At 35.9% G+C, this 19722-nt stretch overlaps 1 protein-coding gene across 1 annotated transcript in view; it reads left to right on the top strand.

Annotated features, from left to right (window-relative positions):
• Positions 1-19722, top strand: part of LOC123535778 (centrosomal protein CCDC61-like) — a 36066-nt gene that overhangs the window by 2404 nt on the left and 13940 nt on the right. Inside the window, exons 2-9 of the mRNA XM_053549539.1 lie at positions 357-439; positions 3924-4087; positions 4858-4963; positions 8011-8057; positions 9030-9246; positions 10586-10665; positions 10965-11339; positions 12982-13073. Coding sequence (XP_053405514.1) covers positions 357-439; positions 3924-4087; positions 4858-4963; positions 8011-8057; positions 9030-9246; positions 10586-10665; positions 10965-11339; positions 12982-13073 — 1164 coding nt within the window. The remainder of the gene's footprint in view (positions 1-356; positions 440-3923; positions 4088-4857; positions 4964-8010; positions 8058-9029; positions 9247-10585; positions 10666-10964; positions 11340-12981; positions 13074-19722) is intronic.

The raw sequence follows: 19722 nt of genomic DNA, 5'->3' as shown, positions 1-19722 counted from the left end.
TCAGCAAAGGTTAAGCTTTATTTTGATACCGACCATTCATTTCAATTTGCAGATATAAAAAAGTTACAGGTAAAAAACCTCATTTTCTGTTCGGGTTTATCATCAGTACCAGTAGATGAATATGTTTGGGGGCTGCTGCCCCCACACCCCCGCTTTGCCCCCACACCCAACTTGCCGCACATGCGCAGTGTAAACTTCCGGGGACCGCTAAAGTGCATTCTACCCTCATTGTCTTGTCTTTAAATGCCTAGTTATTACCAAGTGTCATATTTTTCATCATGTTTCAAATTTTATATAATGACAAAAATACAGGCAACAAAAATGAGATTTCTGTATGTCCATTTATTTTCTTCCAGATGTTGAAGATTTAACACACAAGACAGGAAATTTCAAGCAGTTCAGTATATTTGTTAGTATGCTTGAATCTGGAATTATACAGGTAATTGTAGAAAGAAGACATATTTTTGTTTATGCATTAGCTTTGAATAGTAGTGACAGTGCTCCAGCTAGGATTAAAAAAGGGCAGGGTGCTGGCAATGAAAAGGGCACGTCTGGATGGGTGGGTGTGGGGCATCCCCTGTCAAAAAATTGTAACTGGTGCATGCATTAGGTGCATTTTAACATATACTTTAGGCAAGGAATTTTGCATACTTTTGGCATTATATTAGGCACACTTTAGGCATGGTATAAGGCATACTTTGTGCTTTGATAGGCTAGGTTTGTCATCTCTAATATACTAAGAATACTGCTGCTCGTATTTTACTTGGCAGTTCCAGAAATTTTTTAAATACAGGCATGAAATGGTGGCCTCTGGTGCATTTTTTGGTCTAAATTTTGAGGTATTGCAGGGGTATGTAACTCTCCTTTTGATTGGGTGGTCAGGGGGCTCTCCCTCTGGAAAATTTTGAAATACAGGTCCCCTTGGCCGGGCCGTGAATCCGGGCCTGTTTGTTGAAATTGTTTATTTAATAACAGTATCTGTGTGTTAAAGAAATAAAAGCTTGGAATCATTTCTGTAGCTATAACATTTTAATAACTTTTGTTTACGCCCATTTTACTTGTTAAAATTTCAGAACACATCTTCTCCATGTACTTGATATTTATAGATTTATATGTGTAACATACAGAAGATAAAGTTTAAACTTTCACTTAAATAAATGAAGTTAGGCAAAGTTTTTAGCTCGACTATTCGAAGAATAGTCTAGCTATTCTACTCACCCTGGCGTCGGCGTCGGCGTCACACCTTGGTTAAGTTTTTGCATGCAAGTACATACAGCTATCATTTAAAGGCATATAGCTTTGAAACTTATTTATTCTTTTCCTAGGACAATTACCAACCTCACTGGGTCAAGTTCCATAACTCTAACATGTATTTTGAGCAAATTATGCCCCCTTTTGGACTTAGAAAATTTTGGTTAAAGTTTTACATGCAAGTTACTATCTCCAAAACTAATGCAGATATTGAATTGAAACTTCACATGTGTCTTTGGGGTTATAAAACTATTTGATAGCACCAAGTCCCATAACTCTGACCTTCATTTTGGCCAAATTATGCCCCTTTTGGACTTAGAAAATTCTGGTTAAAGTTTTGCGTGCAAGTACATACAGCTATTACTAAAAGGCATATAGATTTGAAACTTATTTTTTCTTTTTCTAGATCAATTACCTACCTCACTGGGTCAAGTCCCATAACTCTGACATGTATTTTGAGCAAATTATGCCCCCTTTTGGACTTAGAAAATCCTGGTTAAAGTTTTACATGCAAGTTACTATCTCCAAAACTAATGCAGATATTGAATTGAAACTTTACATGTGTCTTCGGGGTTATAAAACTAGTTGATAGCACCAAGTCCCATAACTCTGACCTTCATTTTGGCCAAATTATGCCCCCTTTTGGACTTAGAAAATTCTGGTTAAAGTTTTGCGTGCAAGTACATACAGCTATTACTAAAAGGCATATAGATTTGAAACTTATTTTTTCTTTTTCTAGATCAATTACCTACCTCACTGGGACAAGTCCCATAACTCTGACATGTATTTTGGGCAAATTATGCCCCCTTTTGGACTTATAAAATCCTGGTTAAAGTTTTACATGCAAGTTACTATCTCCAAAACTAATATAGATATTAAATTGAAACTTTACATGTGTCTTCGGGGTTATAAAACTAGTTGATAGAATCAAGTCCCATAACTCTGACATGTATTTTGGGCAAATTATGCCCCCTTTTGGACTTAGAAAATTCTGGTTAAAGTTTTGCGTGCAAGTACATACAGCTATTACCAAAAGGCATATAGCTTTGAATCTTATTTATTCCTTTTCTAGGTCAATTACCAGCCTCACTAGGTCAAGTTCCATAACTCTTAACATGTATTTTGAACAAATTATGCCCCCTTTTGGACTTAGAAAATTCTGGTTAAAGTTTACATGCAAGTTACTATCTCCAAAACTAATGCAGATATTGAATTTAAACCTAACATGTTTCTTCGGGGTTATAAAACTAGTTGATAGCATCAAGTCCCATAACTTTGATATGTATTTTGGTCAAATTATGTCCCCTTTCGAACTTAAACTCTTTTGATATTTAACATTTTGGGTAATAATTTCCTGCTTCTGTGACAATATTTCGAATAGTCGAGCTTGGCTGTCTTACGGACAGCTCTTGTTAACTTACAACAGATTAATGCAAGTTGAGCACTTCTAATAGAACGTATTCCGGGTATCCAAAATTTTATATCTGGGTATGGTTGCACTTTTCTACAGCTCATTTTTAAACAATATTTTTAAAGAATTATTATGATGCAAAGACAGTTTAACAGCATTTTACAGTATCTGACATTAAAGTTCACAGTGTCCTTACATCTTCTTAAACTAATTTCAAAGAAATATTCTAGCAAATCGGCAATTTTATACAGCAGACGACAATCTACTTTCAATTTCAAAAACTTTTAAAATGATCAAGGTAAACAATTTTCCTATTAAAATTTGATTGTGGTCGATTTTTATCAATTAAATTTAAATGTCTGTTGTCTGGACTTAAGTTTTAATTGTGTATAAACGGACATTTACGTCCGTGACCGAAAACGAAAGTACAGTTTGACAGTCGGCGCGAAAATGAAGATAATTTTCAGACTGGTTAGATATTGTTTTAACACTAAGCTTCAGTGATTTTAATGCTGGTGTAGCAGACTAAATTGGGCCGATTACAGCAGGTAATTGTTTGCCAATTATGTCAATGCCCCCCGGCATGTATCACTCAAAAGGGTGTAATAAAGCAGTTTATTATAACCACCGAGCCTCACTGTCTGGGGCAAAAAAAGCCAGGTTGGCTAAAAAGGAAATGAATGGTTGTAAAACGGGCAGGGTGCCTGGCTGGGCAACAGGGCGGAACGAATTTCGGAACGGGCGATGCGCCCTGCTAAAAATAGCTACCTGGAGCACTGTAGTGACATGCTAAGAACTGACATAGGCTGCATGGTATACATTTTCGTAATTATAGAAGATTGCTGTACTTAAAGGCAATGTTGGCATACTTTTTCTTCCAAAAATGTACAGGACCCACTGTGGAACATTATTCATATTTTGATGATTGTACAAGGAAAACATAAGGCATGAACAAGCAGTATAGAAGAATAAAACTTTGTATCTTTAGTGTGATTTATCTAATACAGGGCTAACACCTTTTGAATGCCTCCTTGTTGACAGTTGGGTATGACATACCAGGGCAGATCCTGTGCCTAATACTGGAGTAATGCTTGTTGATTGACTCTTTGTTGATAATTTGGCAATTGGGTATGACATATAGCAGATTTTGTAGCATTTGCACTTTGCAGTTGTGATCGCATTTAAAACACTCTGAAAAAATGTGTTTCTGCATAAATCTATGAATTTTTGTAAAATTAAGAATACCTTTTGTAATTTTCAGGCCAGTGAAAGTGTATCTTTAGATTTACTGACATATGCCGACTTGGAATCATTAAGGCAGAGAAAAGCAGGAAGTGCTGCTAAATCAATGGCAGCTCCTCAGAGGACAGTATCTCTGAATTCTAAGAGATACCTCATTCTCACTTACACAGTGGAGTTTGATAGGTTTGTTTGCATTTCCATCTCAAGTCCCTTTTAGTTGATATACAAGCCAGCAACCTTAACCTGCTAAATTTCTATAATGAACTTGTCCATCTTTCTATTTGGATAGTACCATTAACTGTTAAAAGGGGTGCATACCAAAAAGATACTGACTGAATGGCAAACAGTGCAGATCATGTTTAGACTGCACGGATGTGCACCAGCATGATAAGGGTTAGTAACCACTCTGCAACATAGGACCCTATGTGACATCATGGTTAAAAGTATAAAAAAAATTAATCAATGTTTCATCTTCAGAAGTACCAGATTGTTTGCTGTTGTTGGTCAGTTGCTTTATCGAGGGATCTTCAAGTACAAAAAGATTACATGCTCTTAACTATGAGTGTTAAATTAAACAATGTGGTCATGTTTTAGCCACAAAAGGATTGAGGATTTCTGTTATTATTTGATTTATTCAGTCTCGTGTTAAAATACACACTTGGCTGTAAATACTAAGGCCGGCCTATCAGTGTAGTCAGTTAAAGGCTTCCTGTATTGAGCTTTAGAAAAGCGTAGTTATCACTTTATTGGACTTATGTAGATTTTAAGCTGTGACATTACAGCACTCGGCTTTTATAACATGAAATGCATATTTTATGATGATATTAGAAATTCTCATATCTTAAATACATGTAATGGATTGAGTATTATTCTCACAGAATACAATAATCTGCAACAATATCATAAACTGTCCTTTCATTGATAGATTGACTGATATTTTTTTCATCTTACAGAATACATTACCCTCTACCTCTACCATATGTTGGCAAGCCAGACCCTAGACAATTGCAGGAGCAGGTCAGAAATCTGAGAGCTGAAGTCAAGTCTCTCAAGCAACAGGTGCTTATGATCTAGTTTCCTCACAAAATATTGGGTCTTTTTAGCAAAATGTGTCTCCCTCATAACTGGAAGCAATAGCATTTGTATATTATTTCATGTCTTAAGTTTTGCCACTTGTTGCTGTTAGTATTATTTATTGCGTTTTTTTTTCCAGTGAATTATTGAATTGGCAGAGTGACATATATCTGGTAATTTCACTGTAAAAAATATCAGATTTACAAAATTTGGTCAAAACTGGGGAAAACCAAATAAATTTTGTTTGTTGTTTTTACAAATAAGATCAAAAATCTCACTCCTGAACACCATATCTTTTATTTTCACTTGTGGCTAAGCTTCTGATAAAAGATTTACATTGAAATAAACAAATATCCTGTGTATACATGTAATATCGTGACTGTAAGAATTCCTTTTGTTTATACCATCTATTTACAGCTTGAATGTTTTTAGCTCACCTGTCACGAAGTGACAAGGTGAGCTTTTGTGATCGCGCAGTGTCCGTCGTCTGTCGTCCGTCTGTGCGTCCGTGCGTAAACTTTTCCTTGTGACATCTCTAGAGGTCACATTTTTCATGGGATCTTTATGAAAATGGGTCAGAATGTTCATCTTGGTAAATTTTAGGTCAAGTTCGAAACTGGGTCATGTGCCATCAAAAACTAGGTCAGTAGGTCTAAAAATAGAAAAACCTTGTGGCCTCTCTAGAGGCCATAATTTTCAATGGATCTTCATGAAAATTGGTCAGAATGTTCACCTTGATGATATTTAGTTCAGGTTCGAAACTGGGTCACGTGCCTTCAAAAACTAGGTCAGTCGGTCTAAAAATAGGAAAACCTTGTTACCTCTCTAGAGGCCATATATTTCACAAGATCTTCATGAAAGTTGGTCAGAACGTTCACCTTGATGATATCTAGGTCAGGTTCGAAACTGGGTCACATGCGGTCAAAAACTAGGTCAGTAGGTCAGATAATAGAAAAACCTTGTGACCTCTCTAAAGGCCATATTTTTCATGGGATCTGTATGAAAGTTGGTCTGAATGTTTGTCTTGATGATATCTAGGTCAAGTTCGAAACTGGGTCACGTGCGGTCAAAAACTAGGTCAGTAGGTCTAAAAATAGAAAAACCTTGTGACCTTTCTAGAGGCCATATATTTGACAAGATCTTCATGAAAATTATTCAGAACGTTCACCTTGATGATATCTAGATCAAGTTCGAAACTGGGTCACGTGCCATCCAAAACTAGGTCAGTAGGTCAAATAATAGAAAAACCTTGTGACCTCTCTAAAGGCCATATTTTTCATGGGATCTGTATGAAAGTTGGTCTGAATGTTCATCTTGATGATATCTAGGTCAAGTTCGAAACTGGGTCAGTAGGTCTAAAAATAGAAAAACCTTGTGACCTCTGTAGAGGCCATATATTTCATGAAATCTTTATGAAAATTGGTCAGAATGTTCACCTTGATGATATCTAAGTCAAGTTCGAAAGTGGGTCACGTGCCGTCAAAAACTAGGTCAGTAGGTCAAATAATAGAAAAACCTTGTGACCTCTCTAGAGGCCATATTTTCCATGGGATCTGTATGAAAGTTGGTCTGAATGTTCATCTTGATGATATCTAGGTCAAGTTTGAAAGTGGGTCACGTGCCATCAAAAACTAGGTCAGTAGGTCAAATAATAGAAAAACCTTGTGACCTCTCTAAAGGCCATATTTTTCAATGGATCTTCATGGAAGTTGGTCTGAATGTTCATCTTGATGATATCTAGGTCAAGTTCGAAATAGGGTCATGTGCGGACAAAAACTAGGTTAGTAGGTCTAAAAATAGAAAAACCTTGTGACCTCTCTAGAGGCCATACTTGTGAATGGATCTCCATAAAAATTGGTCAGAATGTTCATCTTGATGATATCTAGGTCAGGTTCGAAAGTGGGTCACGTGCCCTCAAAAAATAGGTCAGTAGGTCAAATAATGAAAAAACGTTGAGACCTCTCTTGAGGCCATATTTTTCATGGGATCTTTATGAAAGTTGGTCTGAATGTTTATCTTGATGATATCTAGGTTAAGTTTGAAACTAGGTCAACTGCGATCAAAAACTAGGTCAGTAGGTCTTGAAATAGAAAAACCTTGTGACCTCTTTAGAGGCCATACCCTTGAATGGATCTTCATCAAATTGGTCAGAATGTTCACCTTGATGATATCTAGGTCAAGTTTGAAACTGGGTCACGTGCCTTAAAAAACTAGGTCAATAGGTGAAATAATAGAAAAACCTTGTGACCTCTCTAGAGACTATATTTTTCAATGGATCTTCATGAAAATTGGTCAGAATTTTTATCTTGATAATATCTAGGTCAAGTTCAAAACTGGGTCACATGAGCTCAAAAACTAGGTCACTATGTCAAATAATAGAAAAAACGACGTCATACTTAAAACTGGATCATGTGGGAAGAGGTGAGCGATTCAGGACCATCATGGTCCTCTTGATGGCTTATATTTGTCACTCAAGAAGCTGCTTGCTGGGAAAACCAAAATTGGTGTATTGTATTAAAAGATGGGGTTGTGATCACAGTAGAACTCAAATGGGGTTGTGATTGCAGTAGAACTCAAATGGGTTGTGATCACAGTAGAGCTCAAATGGGATTGTGATCTCAGTAGGGCTTAAATGGGGTTGTGATCATAGAGCTCAAATGGGGTTGTGATCACAGCAGAAATCAAATAGGATTGTGATCATGGTAAAGTTCAGATGAGGTTTTGATCACAGTAGAGCTCAAATGGGGTTGTGATCACAGCGGAACTCAAAACAACAATCTCTGTGTTTAGGGGATGATGCCTTTAAAAAAAATATGTGTTGATAAATAAGGTCAGTTAGATATTTTAGCAGTTGTTCTTAAAAAAAAAATAGACCATTTGTAAACCCCCCACCCCACCTCAACTACTGTAGATGTAATGAATATTGGAGCACCATTAAACATTATAGATAATCAATTGCTATCACATAATGGAATATCAGCAGCTTTTCTCTTGTATTACTAGAAAAATAATTATATCAACTTGCTTTACAGGGGCCTTCAGAAACAAAAGTGAAAGATGTTGAGAAGTTAAGGAGAGAGTATGTATTTGAAAAAAAGAAAATATTTATTTTAACTGGACAAATTATTTCTTGCTTCTTGTGATAGTATGTCTTTAAATTCCCTTGGGTCTTATTGAAATGTTGTAAAGAATACTTTTCCCTGTGAGGTGAAAATAATGCATTTTGTTCCAATTTAAATTTCATCAGAAAATTGGTAAAAGATAGTTGTCATAAGCTGTTAATTATGAATCATAGGAAGGCTGCCTGAGAAACACTTGGAACAGTTTGATTATTTGTGACTTGAACCCCCTGCTTTGCTAAGTAGGTAATGCATGAAATGAGAGGTTATGAGACTGATCCCTTTGGCAAAGTGATTTTTTGTGCGTAATGATTTGTTAGAAGATATGGGAGAAGGCAGCATAATATGTAAAGTCATTCTTCCTCCACCTAACATTCATGGTGAAAGTTGTCATTTACTTGCAGAGTATAAGTCGTTGCTGGTACAAAATCCAGGAACACTGGTTACGTTGATAGAATGTTGATACATGACAGAAAAATTGATCAAAATTGAGCCGTGTCATGAGAAAACCAACATAGTGGGTTTGCGACCAGCATGGATCCAGACCAGCCTGCGCATCCGCGCAGTCTGGTTAGGATCCATGCTGTTCGCTAATAGTTTCTCTAATTCCAATAGGCTTTAAAAGCGAACAGCATGGAGCCTGACCAGACTGCGCGGATGCGCAGGCTGGTCTGGATCCATGCTGGTCGCAAAGCAACTATGTTGGTTTTCCCATGGCACGGCTCAAATAAATTTACTTATTTGTAACATCTGCTTTAGAAATAGTAACTGTATAGAGATAATGACAGGTACTGATTAGACTTAGTTGTAAAATTGTTTTCATCCATTAGGAAGCACTATTGTGTTGAAAAACAAATTTTTGATTGATGAATGAAAATAAACCATGTTGATCTTTTACTGTTAAAAGTATAATGCACCCTTATCTCTTTTAGAATGGAAGCATTACAAAAAGAGAAAGAAGATATCGAAACAGAATTTTTACAGTTCCGGCGAGAAATGAAGAACACAACTCAGGGAAACGCATTGAAAGAATTAAAAATGTTCAAGAGTATGACTCGACAGCTTGAAGAGGAATTGATGAAAGAAAAAACAAAGCATCAACGGCAAGTCAGTAAACATAGTCAACAGTACAGGGACTTGCTTGAAGAGGTTTGACATATAACTTTTTAACCTTTACCCTGCTAAATTTCTAAAATGGACTGGTCCATCATTCAGTTTGGGCAGTACCACTTATTATTCAAAGGGGTGTTCATTGAAAATTTACTGACTGAATGGCGAACAATGGAGACCATGATCAGCCTGCACGGATGTGCAAGCTGATATTGGTCTGCACTGGTCGCAAAGGCATCTCGGGTATCTTTTTGTTGATATACAAGCCAGCAGCCTTAACCCTTAGCCTGCTAAATTTCTAAAATGGACTGGTCCATCATTTAATTTGGGCAGTACCATGTATTATTCGAAGGGGTGATCTCTGAAAATTTACTGACTGAATAGTGAACAGTGGATGTGCAGGCTGCTCTTGGTCTGCACTGGTTGCAAATGCAAAATCACTTGCCACCAGCAAGCTAAAGGTTAATGCTTTTTTGTAAGAACTACTTTAAATCTTTAGATTTTGGCAAATTTTATTTCACAAACTTGCTTTGATTTGGTATTTATTTCCGAAATGTTGAATTCACAGTGTTTTGAAATGTATTTGGATTTTGTGAACATTCTCACAAGCAATTTTGAATTCAAGATGGATGAAAGTGGCAAATATCAGAGAAAATAAAGTTCTTGCCAATAATAATCCTTATACTGTAACAATAGTTTGAAATGCTGACTAGATAGTTTGTTTGATTTAGATTTCATTATGTCTGTCATGTGACAATAGAATCTGTCAGAAGACCCTTTGGACAAAGGAAAATAATAACAGAATTGGTTTGATTGAATCTGTTCAAGAGGTGTATTTAAATAAAATGTGCACCAACTTAAGTGGATCTGTGTTAAATAAAACCCATTGATTGAACTCCATGATCCTAAAATGATGTAATAGCAACACTAAGTCTCATTTCATGCTGTGTTATCCAGATAGTTGCTCTGAGATAAAATAAATAACAGTATATCACAGCTCTGATAAAATAAGTAGTGGTTAAAAAATTTTTTTATATAATGTATATACCTGGTACACAGTCCAGTTCTAAGTGAACTTGACACCAAAGACTTCTCTGTTAGTACATGACCTATGCCCAAAACTGGCCATACAATATATGTGATTTGGTATGTTGGGAAACATGTAGTAAAACATCTTGTGAATTTCTACCCAAAAACCACATATACACAAGTACTGATGTGAGCCATTCTATGTCATGTATGAAAAGGGCATTTACATAGAGTAGAAAAATGGGTAGATAGAGAGCTTGGAACACTTCCACATGACAATAATATTGTTAGAACATTTAGCTGACATAGACAGATGTTTTGATACCACGTAAATTCGACTTCATTTCAGCTTGAAGAAGTAAGAGCATCAGAAAGGAATCTCAAAATTAGAGTCAAGAGCCTAACAAATGAGTTAGCTTTATATAAAAGGTATGGCTTGAAATTATTGTATAGTACTATATTCTTGACATGATCATATTACCATAATTTCTTTTTTAGTTACCATGATTTGGAAAATGTACAGATATAACTAAAAACTACAGAATCTTAAAAAAATAAGTGTGAATGTAGCGTTTGGCATGGTGAGATATAAACATGCCTGTATACAGATATGTCAGGGGTATTGGAACAGTCGAAACTATTGTTTAAAGGTAACAGGGATGACTGAAAAACCAGTTTCTTTTTTAGAAACTTTAAATGAAGGTTATTTTTCCCTCTTATATTTGAAGAGATAAAGTTCATACATCGAGGCAAACTAGGCCGTACAGCAGGGAAAGGACAAGTTCTTATGATAGAATATCATCTAGGGAAAGATCACTATCTCGTGATAGGGAGCGGTCATTGTCACGAGATAGGTCATGGTCTGATAGACTTTCATCCGCCCGTGATAGATCTCGAGATCGGTCCAGAGATGGGTCCTTAGAACGCCCGTCATCAGTGAACAGAAGCAGATTGAGTGATAGATCTAATGGTTATAAAAACAGCTACTCACACAGAAGTAGAACACCCTCGCCATCCCCTGCTGGTGCTAGAAACCCAAGGTTTGATCCCTCAGCTTACGTCAAAGAAAAGGAACGCAAGAAGAAAGAAACAGTTTTAAAAAGGTTAGTGAACTGTAAGAAATATTTAAATCCATGACTGATATGTTTTCAAGCTAGACTAATTATTGGGATTATTTTTAGCTTGACTATACGAAGTATATGGAGAGCTATCCTACTCAACCTTGCGTCGGCATCCTTCCGCGTCCCCATCTTGGTTAAAGTTTTTTTTACACTTTCTCTTTTTTCTCCTTATCTCTGTAATTGTTTGATGGATTTGTTTCAAACTTAAAATAGTTAGTCCTCATCATCACCCACATCATATGGCACAAGCACCATAACTCTCACACCAATATTTCATGAATTATCCCCCCTTTTTACTTAGAATTTCAGGTTAAAGTTTTGCTGCACTTTCAATCTATCTTAGTTATTACTAAATGGATTTGATTCAAACTGAAATCAATTGTTCCACATCATCTCCCACATCATATGACACAAGGTCCATAACTATGGTACCAATATTTAATGAATTATCCCCCACTTTTACTTAAAATTTTAGGTTAAAGTTTTGATGCACTTTCACTCTATCTCAGTTATTACTAAATGGATTTGATTCAAACTTAAAATAGTTGTTCAGCATTATCACTCACATCATATGACACAAGAGCCATAACTCTTGCACCAATATTTAATGAATTATCTCCCCTTTTTACTTAGAATTTCAGGTTAAAGTTCTGGTGCACTTTCACTATCTCAGTTAGTACTAAATGGATTTGATTCAAACTTAAAATATTTGTTCCACCTTATCACCCACATCATATGACACAAGGTGCATAACTCTGGCACTAATTTTTCATTAATTATGCCCCTTTACTTAGAATTTAAGGTTTATTTTGATGCATTTTCACTATATCTTAGTAATTACTAAATGGATTTGATTCAGACGTGAAGTTATTGTTCCACATCATCAGCCACATCATATAACACAAGGTGTATAACTCTTGCACCAATATTTAATGAATTATGCCCCCTTTTTGCTTAGACCTATACTTATCTATTGTTTTGATACACTTTATCTTTATCTCTCTTATAACTTTATATGTTTGACACAGACTCAAGCTATTGTGCAATATCTGCATCCACCATTGGAGTCATTAAACACTCCAGTGACAGTTCTGGCTTCCACAGATGTGCCCAGTTTCACTATCCAGCATAGAAATAAATCGAGCGCGCTGTCTTCTATGACAGCTCTTGTTTAAAAAATGACTGAAAACTTATGCACTTTTTACTTTCTTTTTAGAAAAAATTGTGTCTGTTAATGGTGATGAATCAGACATTGACGCACCAGCACAGATAATATTGTTCATGTATTTAAAATGACCTTCACAAAACTATTTGAAAAGTTTATTTAATACTTATCATTGATGGTAAAGGTTTTCTCACTGTTACTTATATACAAAATGTTAATAGTTTTATGATGGACTAAAAAGTTATTAGTCCCCTACTAGTGTTTCACAAAAGATAGGACCTTTTTTGTAAATTTAAAACTCCAAGAATTTTTTATGAAACCTGATATAGATGGTGGAATACTTGGAGAAAATGCATATTCTTCAATTAAGTTTCATTATAAAAACTGTGGTTCCATTGGCAGCAAATATGGCCCTTCCAGTAGGTGGGCAATAGTCTTATTTTCTTTATTTCATTGCAGAAAAAGACAGCAAAGAGCAAATACATCTGGTACCTCTGTATTATCTAACAAACCTTCTCCGGGAGTCCGACTAGCAAACAGTAGATTATCTGGTAAGTTCAGGAGTGTTTTTAGCTCAACTATTCAAAGAATAGTCTAGCTATTCTACTCACCCTGGCGTCGGCGTTGGCGTCACACCTTGGTTAAGTTTTTGCATGCAAGTACATACAGCCATCAATTAAAGGCATATAGCTTTGAAACTTATTTTTTCTTTTTCTAGGTCAATTACCAACCTCTCTGGGTCAAGTCCCATAACTCTGACATGTATTTTGAGCAAATTATGCCCCCTTTTGGACTTAGAAAATTTTGGTTAAAGTTTTACATGCAAGTTACTATCTTCAAAACTAATGCAGATATTGATTTGAAACTTCACATGTGTCTTCGGGGTTATAAAACTAGTTGATAGCAGCAAGTCCCATAACTCTGACCTTCATTTTGGCCAAATTATGCCCCCTTTTGGACTTAGAAAATTCTGGTTAAAGTTTTGCGTGCAAGTACATACAGCTATTTCTGAAAGGCATATAGATTTGAAACTTATTTTTTCTTTTTCTAGATCAATTACCAACCTCACTGGGTCAAGTCCCATAACTCTGACATGTTTTTTGAGCAAATTATGCCCCCTTTTAGACTTAGAAAATTTTGGTTAAAGTTTTACATGCAAGTTATTATCTCCAAAACTAATGCAGATATTGATTTGAAACTTCACCTGTGTCTTCGGGGTTATAAAACTAGTTGAAAGCAGCAAGTCCCATAACTCTGACCTTCATTTTGGCCAAATTATGTCCCCTTTTGGACTTAGCAAATTCTGGTTAAAGTTTTGCGAGCAAGTACATACAGCTATTACTAAAAGGCATATAGATTTGAAACTTATTTTTTCTTTTTCTAGATCAATTACCAACCTCACTGGGTCAAGTCCCATATCTGATATGCATTTTGGTCAAATTATTCCCCCTTTTGAACTTAAAACTCTTTTGATATTTAACCTTTCTGGGTAATATTTTCCTGCTTCTGGGACAATATTTCGAATAGTTGAGCTTGGCTGTCTTACGGACAGCTCTTGTTATTTTACAAACCTTCTCCAGGTGTCTGACTGGCTAAAGGTAGATTAAATGGTAAGTTCAGCAGTTTTTTTTTGTTCATCAAACCCTTTCCAGGTGTCTTACTGGCTAAATGTAGATTATCTGGTAAGTTCAGAAGTGTTTTATCTAAACAAACCTTCTTGGGAGTCTGGCTGGCTAACAGTAGATTATCTGGTAAGTTCAGAAGTATTTTATCTACCAAACCTTCTTTTGGAGTCTGACTGGCTAACAGTAGATTATTTGGTAAGTTCAGAAGTATTTTATCTGAACAAACCTTCTTTGGGAGTCTGGCTGGCTAACAGTAGATTATCTGGTTAGTTCAGAAGTGTTTTATCTAACAAACCTTCTTTGGGAGTCTGGCTGGCTAACAGTAGATTACAGAGGAACCTGTCTAATCCGAACATGCTCGGACCAGAAAAAAAGTTCGGATTAGAGGGGTTTTCAGATTAGAAAGGTTTCTATTTCAGAACGATAAATTAGGCTATTTGTTATACAAGATTTGTAGATTCATCTTTTTGTGAAAAGACAAATAAGAAATAGTTAAATCGTAAGCATTATGTAGATTACTTTAGTGTTATGTAAATTTCGTGTTAATTTAACTTCGCAGTATCACTTGTAAACATTTCTTTTTCACCACTCCTACATTCATAGAAGGTAGCTAAAAAGAGAATACCGCGGTACCGTATTTTTACTTGTCTGGTTATTGTAATGGTCCGATTTAGGGGAGGGTCTAATTTGCTGACGCATTTTGCTGACAATATACATAAAGAAGGAAAATGCTGACAAGTTAAATGTATATAGGGTTATTGGAAAATGCTGACATATTGAATATATAGTAGTGTTAGACAGGCTATCCCACGTTTGATAAAGGAAAGGTGTTAATTGTGAACACTTAGGAATGCTTTAAAAACTTTCTTAATTGCATTTGTAAGGGATTTAAAACAACAGTGGTGAAATTTAGGAAGGGAAGCTTTTCACTTGATATATTTTTTCATTTATAAATACGGACTGTAGGTGTAGGATGGACTGGTTGAGATATTTACAAAAATAAGTAACCAACACTAAATCTATAATTATATATATTAATGTTGTGAAATATTTTTTATATCATATACATACCATATTACAACCATCGCATCAGTATCATAACATATGAAGAGGACAATGTTAAATAAATGCTTCTAATTACAAATTTAAATTATGTAAATTTATCATAATATACAGTATATTGTCATGAAATTTCTAAAAACAATATCTATTTCTTTTTTTTCAAAAACACTTCAAAACTATTTCAATCACTTTAGGATGATTTAGAATATATTTGGCAGCAGTAATTTTTATTTTTTGATGATTCTAGCGCCATATATCATATACATGTGTGAAAATGCTGACCACATAGAAAAAGAACAAAGTCATCAGCAATTTAAATTGTATATACAGTCGCTGTCAGCATTTTCCAGCGTATATTATGCTTTATTTAAATGGTCAGCAGATTCTAACGCTACATATCATATACATGACATTGTGTGCAATTGCTGACTACATAAAAAAAGAACACAGTTGGCAGCAATATAAATTGTATATACAGCCGTGGTCAGCATTTTCCAGCGTATTTTATTCTTTATTTAACTGGTCAGCAGATTCTAACGCTATATATCGTATACATCTGTAAAATTGCTGACCACATAGAAAAAGAACAAAGTCGTCAACATTATATTGTATATACAGCCCTGGTCAGCATTTTTCAGTGTGCGAATGCTTGATTTTCTTTCTTTATTTAACTGGTCAGCAGATTCTAACGCTATATATTGTATACATGTGTAAAATTGCTGACCATATAGAAAAAGAACAAAGTCGTCAGCAATATAAATTGTATATACAGCCGTGGTCAGCATTTTCCAGCGTATTTTATTCTTTATTTAACTGGTCAGCAGATTCTAACGCTATATATCGTATACATGTGTACAATTGCTGACCACATAGAAAAAGAACAAAGTCGTCAGCAATATATTGAATTGTATAAACAGCTGTGGTCAGCATTTTTCAGTGTGTGAATGCTTGATTTTCTTTCTTTATTAGCTCACCTGTCACATAGTGACAAGGTGAGCTTTTGTGATCACCCGTCGTCAGTCCGTCCGTGCGTCCGTCAACAATTTCGTGTCTGCACGATAGTGGTTTCATTTATGATTTTATTTTAACCAAACTTGCACACAACTAGTATCACCATGAGATCTTGGTTCCTTTCTTGAACTGGCTAGATCCCATTATGGGTTCCAGACTTATGGCCCCTGAAAGGGCCAAAATCAGCTATTTTGACCTTGTCTGCACAATAGCAGCTTCATTTATGATTTGAATTTAATCAAACTTACACAAAACTTGTGTCACCATAAGATCTTGGTTCCTTTCTTGAACCAGCCAGATCCCATTATGGGTTCCAGAGTTATGGGCCCTGAAAGGGCCAGAATTAGCTATTTATGTCTCCCCCAGGAGACATATTGTTTTTGCCCTGTCCGTCTGTCCTTCCGTCCGTCCGTCCGTACGTCACACTTCATTTCCAAGCAATAACTGGAGAACCATTTGACCTAGTACCTTCAAACTTCATAGGGTTGTAGGGCTGCTGGAGTAGACGACCCCTATTGTTTTTGGGGTCACTCCGTCAAAGGTCAAGGTCACAGGGGCCTGAACATTGAAAACCATTTCCGATCAATAACTAGAGAACCACTTGACCCAGAATGTTGAAACTTCATAGGATGATTGGTCATGAAGAGTAGATGACCCCTATTGATTTTGGGGTCACTCCGTCAAAGGTCAAGGTCACAGGGGCCTGAACATTGAAAACCATTTCCGATCAATAACTAGAGAACCACTTGACCCAGAATGTTGAAACTTCATAGGATGATTGGTCATGGAGAGTAGATGACCCCTATTGATTTTGGGGTCACTCCGTCAAAGGTCAAGGTCACAGGGGTCTGGACATTGAAAACCATTTCCAACCAATAACTAGAGAACCACCTGACCCAGAATGTTGAAACTTGATAGGATGATTGATCATAAAGAGTAGATGACCCTTATTGATTATGGGATCACTCCGTCAAAGGTCAAGGTCACAGGGGCCTGAACATTGAAAACCATTTCTGATCAATAACTAGAGAACCACTTGACCCAGAGTGTTGAAACTTCATAGGATGATTGTACATGCAAAGTAGATGACCCCTATTGATTTTGGGGTCACTCCATTAAAGGTCAAGGTCACAGGGGCCTGAACATTGAAAACCATTTCCGGTCAGTAACTTGAGAACCACTTGACCCAGAATGTTGAAACTTAATAGGATGATTTGTCATAAAGAGTAGATGACCCCTAACGATTTTGGGGTCACTCTGTGAAAGGTCAAGGTCACAGGGGCCCGAACATTGAAAACCATTTCCAGTCGGTAACTTGAGAACCACTTGACCCAGAATGATGAAACTTCATAGGATGATTGGTCATGCGGAGTAGATGAACCCTACACAGGGGCCTGAACATGGAAAACCATTTCCAATCAATAACTTGAGAACCTCTCCACCCAGAATGTTGAAACTTCATAGGATGATTCTTCATGCAGAGTGAATGACCCTTATCGTTTTTGGGGTCACTCCGTTAAAGGTCAAGGTCACAGGGGCCTGAACATTGATAACCAGTTCCGATCAATAACTTGAGAACCACTTGACCCAGAATGTTGAAACTTCAAAGGATGATCGAACATGCAGAGTAGATGACCCCTATTGATTTTGGGGTCAGTCTATTAAAGGTCAAGGTCACAGTGGCCTCATGTAAAATAATTTTTTAGAAATAACTTGAGAACCACTTGACCTACAATGTTGAAACTTAATAGGATGATTGGACATGCAGAGTAGATGACCCCTAACTATTTCGAGGTCACTTGATCAAAGGTCAAGGTCACAGGAGCCTGAACAGTGACTTGAGAACCACTTGGCCACGAGTGTTGAAATTTAGCGGGATGACTGGACATGCCAAGTAGATGATCCCTATTGCAGCCAACCATCAGTGTCTCTTTCACTTTCGCTCCTGACCCCTATTTACTTCTTGCCTATAGGACTTTGCATTGGGGGAGACATGCGCTTTTTTACAAAAGCATTTTCTAGTTTGACCTTGTCTGCACAATAGCAGCTTCATTTATGATTTTATTTTAACCAAACTAGCACACAACTTGTATCACCATAAGATCTTGGTTCCTTTTTTGAACTGGCGAGATTCCATTATGGGTTCCAGAGTTATGGCCCCTGAAAGGGCCAGAATTAGCTATTTTGACCTTGTCTGCACAATAGCAGCTTCATTTATGATTTGAATTTAATCAAACTTACCCAAAACTTGTGTCACCATAAGATCTTGGTTCCTTTCTTGAACCAGCCAGATCCCATTGAACTGGCGAGATTCCATTATGGGTTCCAGAGTTATGGGCCCTGAAAGGGCCAAAATTAGCTATTTTGACCTTGTCTGCACAATAGCAGCTTCATTTATGATTTTATTTTAACCAAACAAGCACACAACTTGTATCACCATAAGATCTTGGTTCCTTTTTTGAACTGGCGAGATTCCATTATGGGTTCCAGAGTGATGGCCCCTGAAAGGGCCAGAATTAGCTATTTTGACCTTGTCTGCACAATAGCAGCTTCATATGGTACATGTATACATTTGTATCATTCTAATTTTTCATGCTGTAATATATCTGACAAAAACCAATATTCGCAAAAGAATCACTTTTTTCTAATTTAGTAAAGAAATTGTACTATGCACCAAATATGTTTATATATGATTGTTATGTTACTCATTTCTTGAAATTGGTGGTAGAATTCTATACTTAAACAAAATGATTAAAATAACATTAAACGGAAAAAAATGACATTAAGGTATTTTATTGAGATATACTTTGGTATCAGGGATTTTTTTTACCAGGAGGGGAAGGGGCCCAGGCCTCTGATTTGGGGGAAAAAAACAACTCGGTATTTGGGCAAAGGGGAATAAAAAACCTGATGTAAAGTCAATTTTTGGGGAAAACTGCATGATTTTAAAGAAATTTTCTGAGGGGAAGGGGCCTATAAACGGCCTCTATTATAAAGGAAAAAAAAACCTGGGTATAATTATGCTTTCATTTAATTACCCATTTTTTATAATCTAACGGATAACATCGAATGATCAATCAGACACATATATATTTTTGATTAACTTTAATAAACTGTGACTGTCAATAACAGATCAAAGGATATTATAATTATGGGATAACTTTCTGATAACATTAACATTTCATTTTAGTAAATAAAATACTCTTTTGTATAAATTATATAACGTAATTTTTTTGTGCAATTTATATGTTCTGATGAAAGTAATGCACGAATAATTTATGAAATAAAAAATAACATCGATGCTTATTTAAACAGCAAATTAATTAAAACTTTCAATATTATTAGTGCAAATAAAACTTTAATTTATATAATTTATAAATGTTTTTATTTCTTAACTTTAATGAATTAAAGATATTGAACACTCAAAGACTTTCCCTTTCTGAAAATATATTATATATATATATAAACAAAGAGTTATAAAAATAAATGTTTTATACTTCTT

This window comes from Mercenaria mercenaria, chromosome 1 (assembly GCF_021730395.1).
Source record: "Mercenaria mercenaria strain notata chromosome 1, MADL_Memer_1, whole genome shotgun sequence".
NCBI lineage: Eukaryota > Metazoa > Mollusca > Bivalvia > Venerida > Veneridae > Mercenaria > Mercenaria mercenaria.
This window is presented reverse-complemented; position numbering and strand designations above follow the sequence as displayed.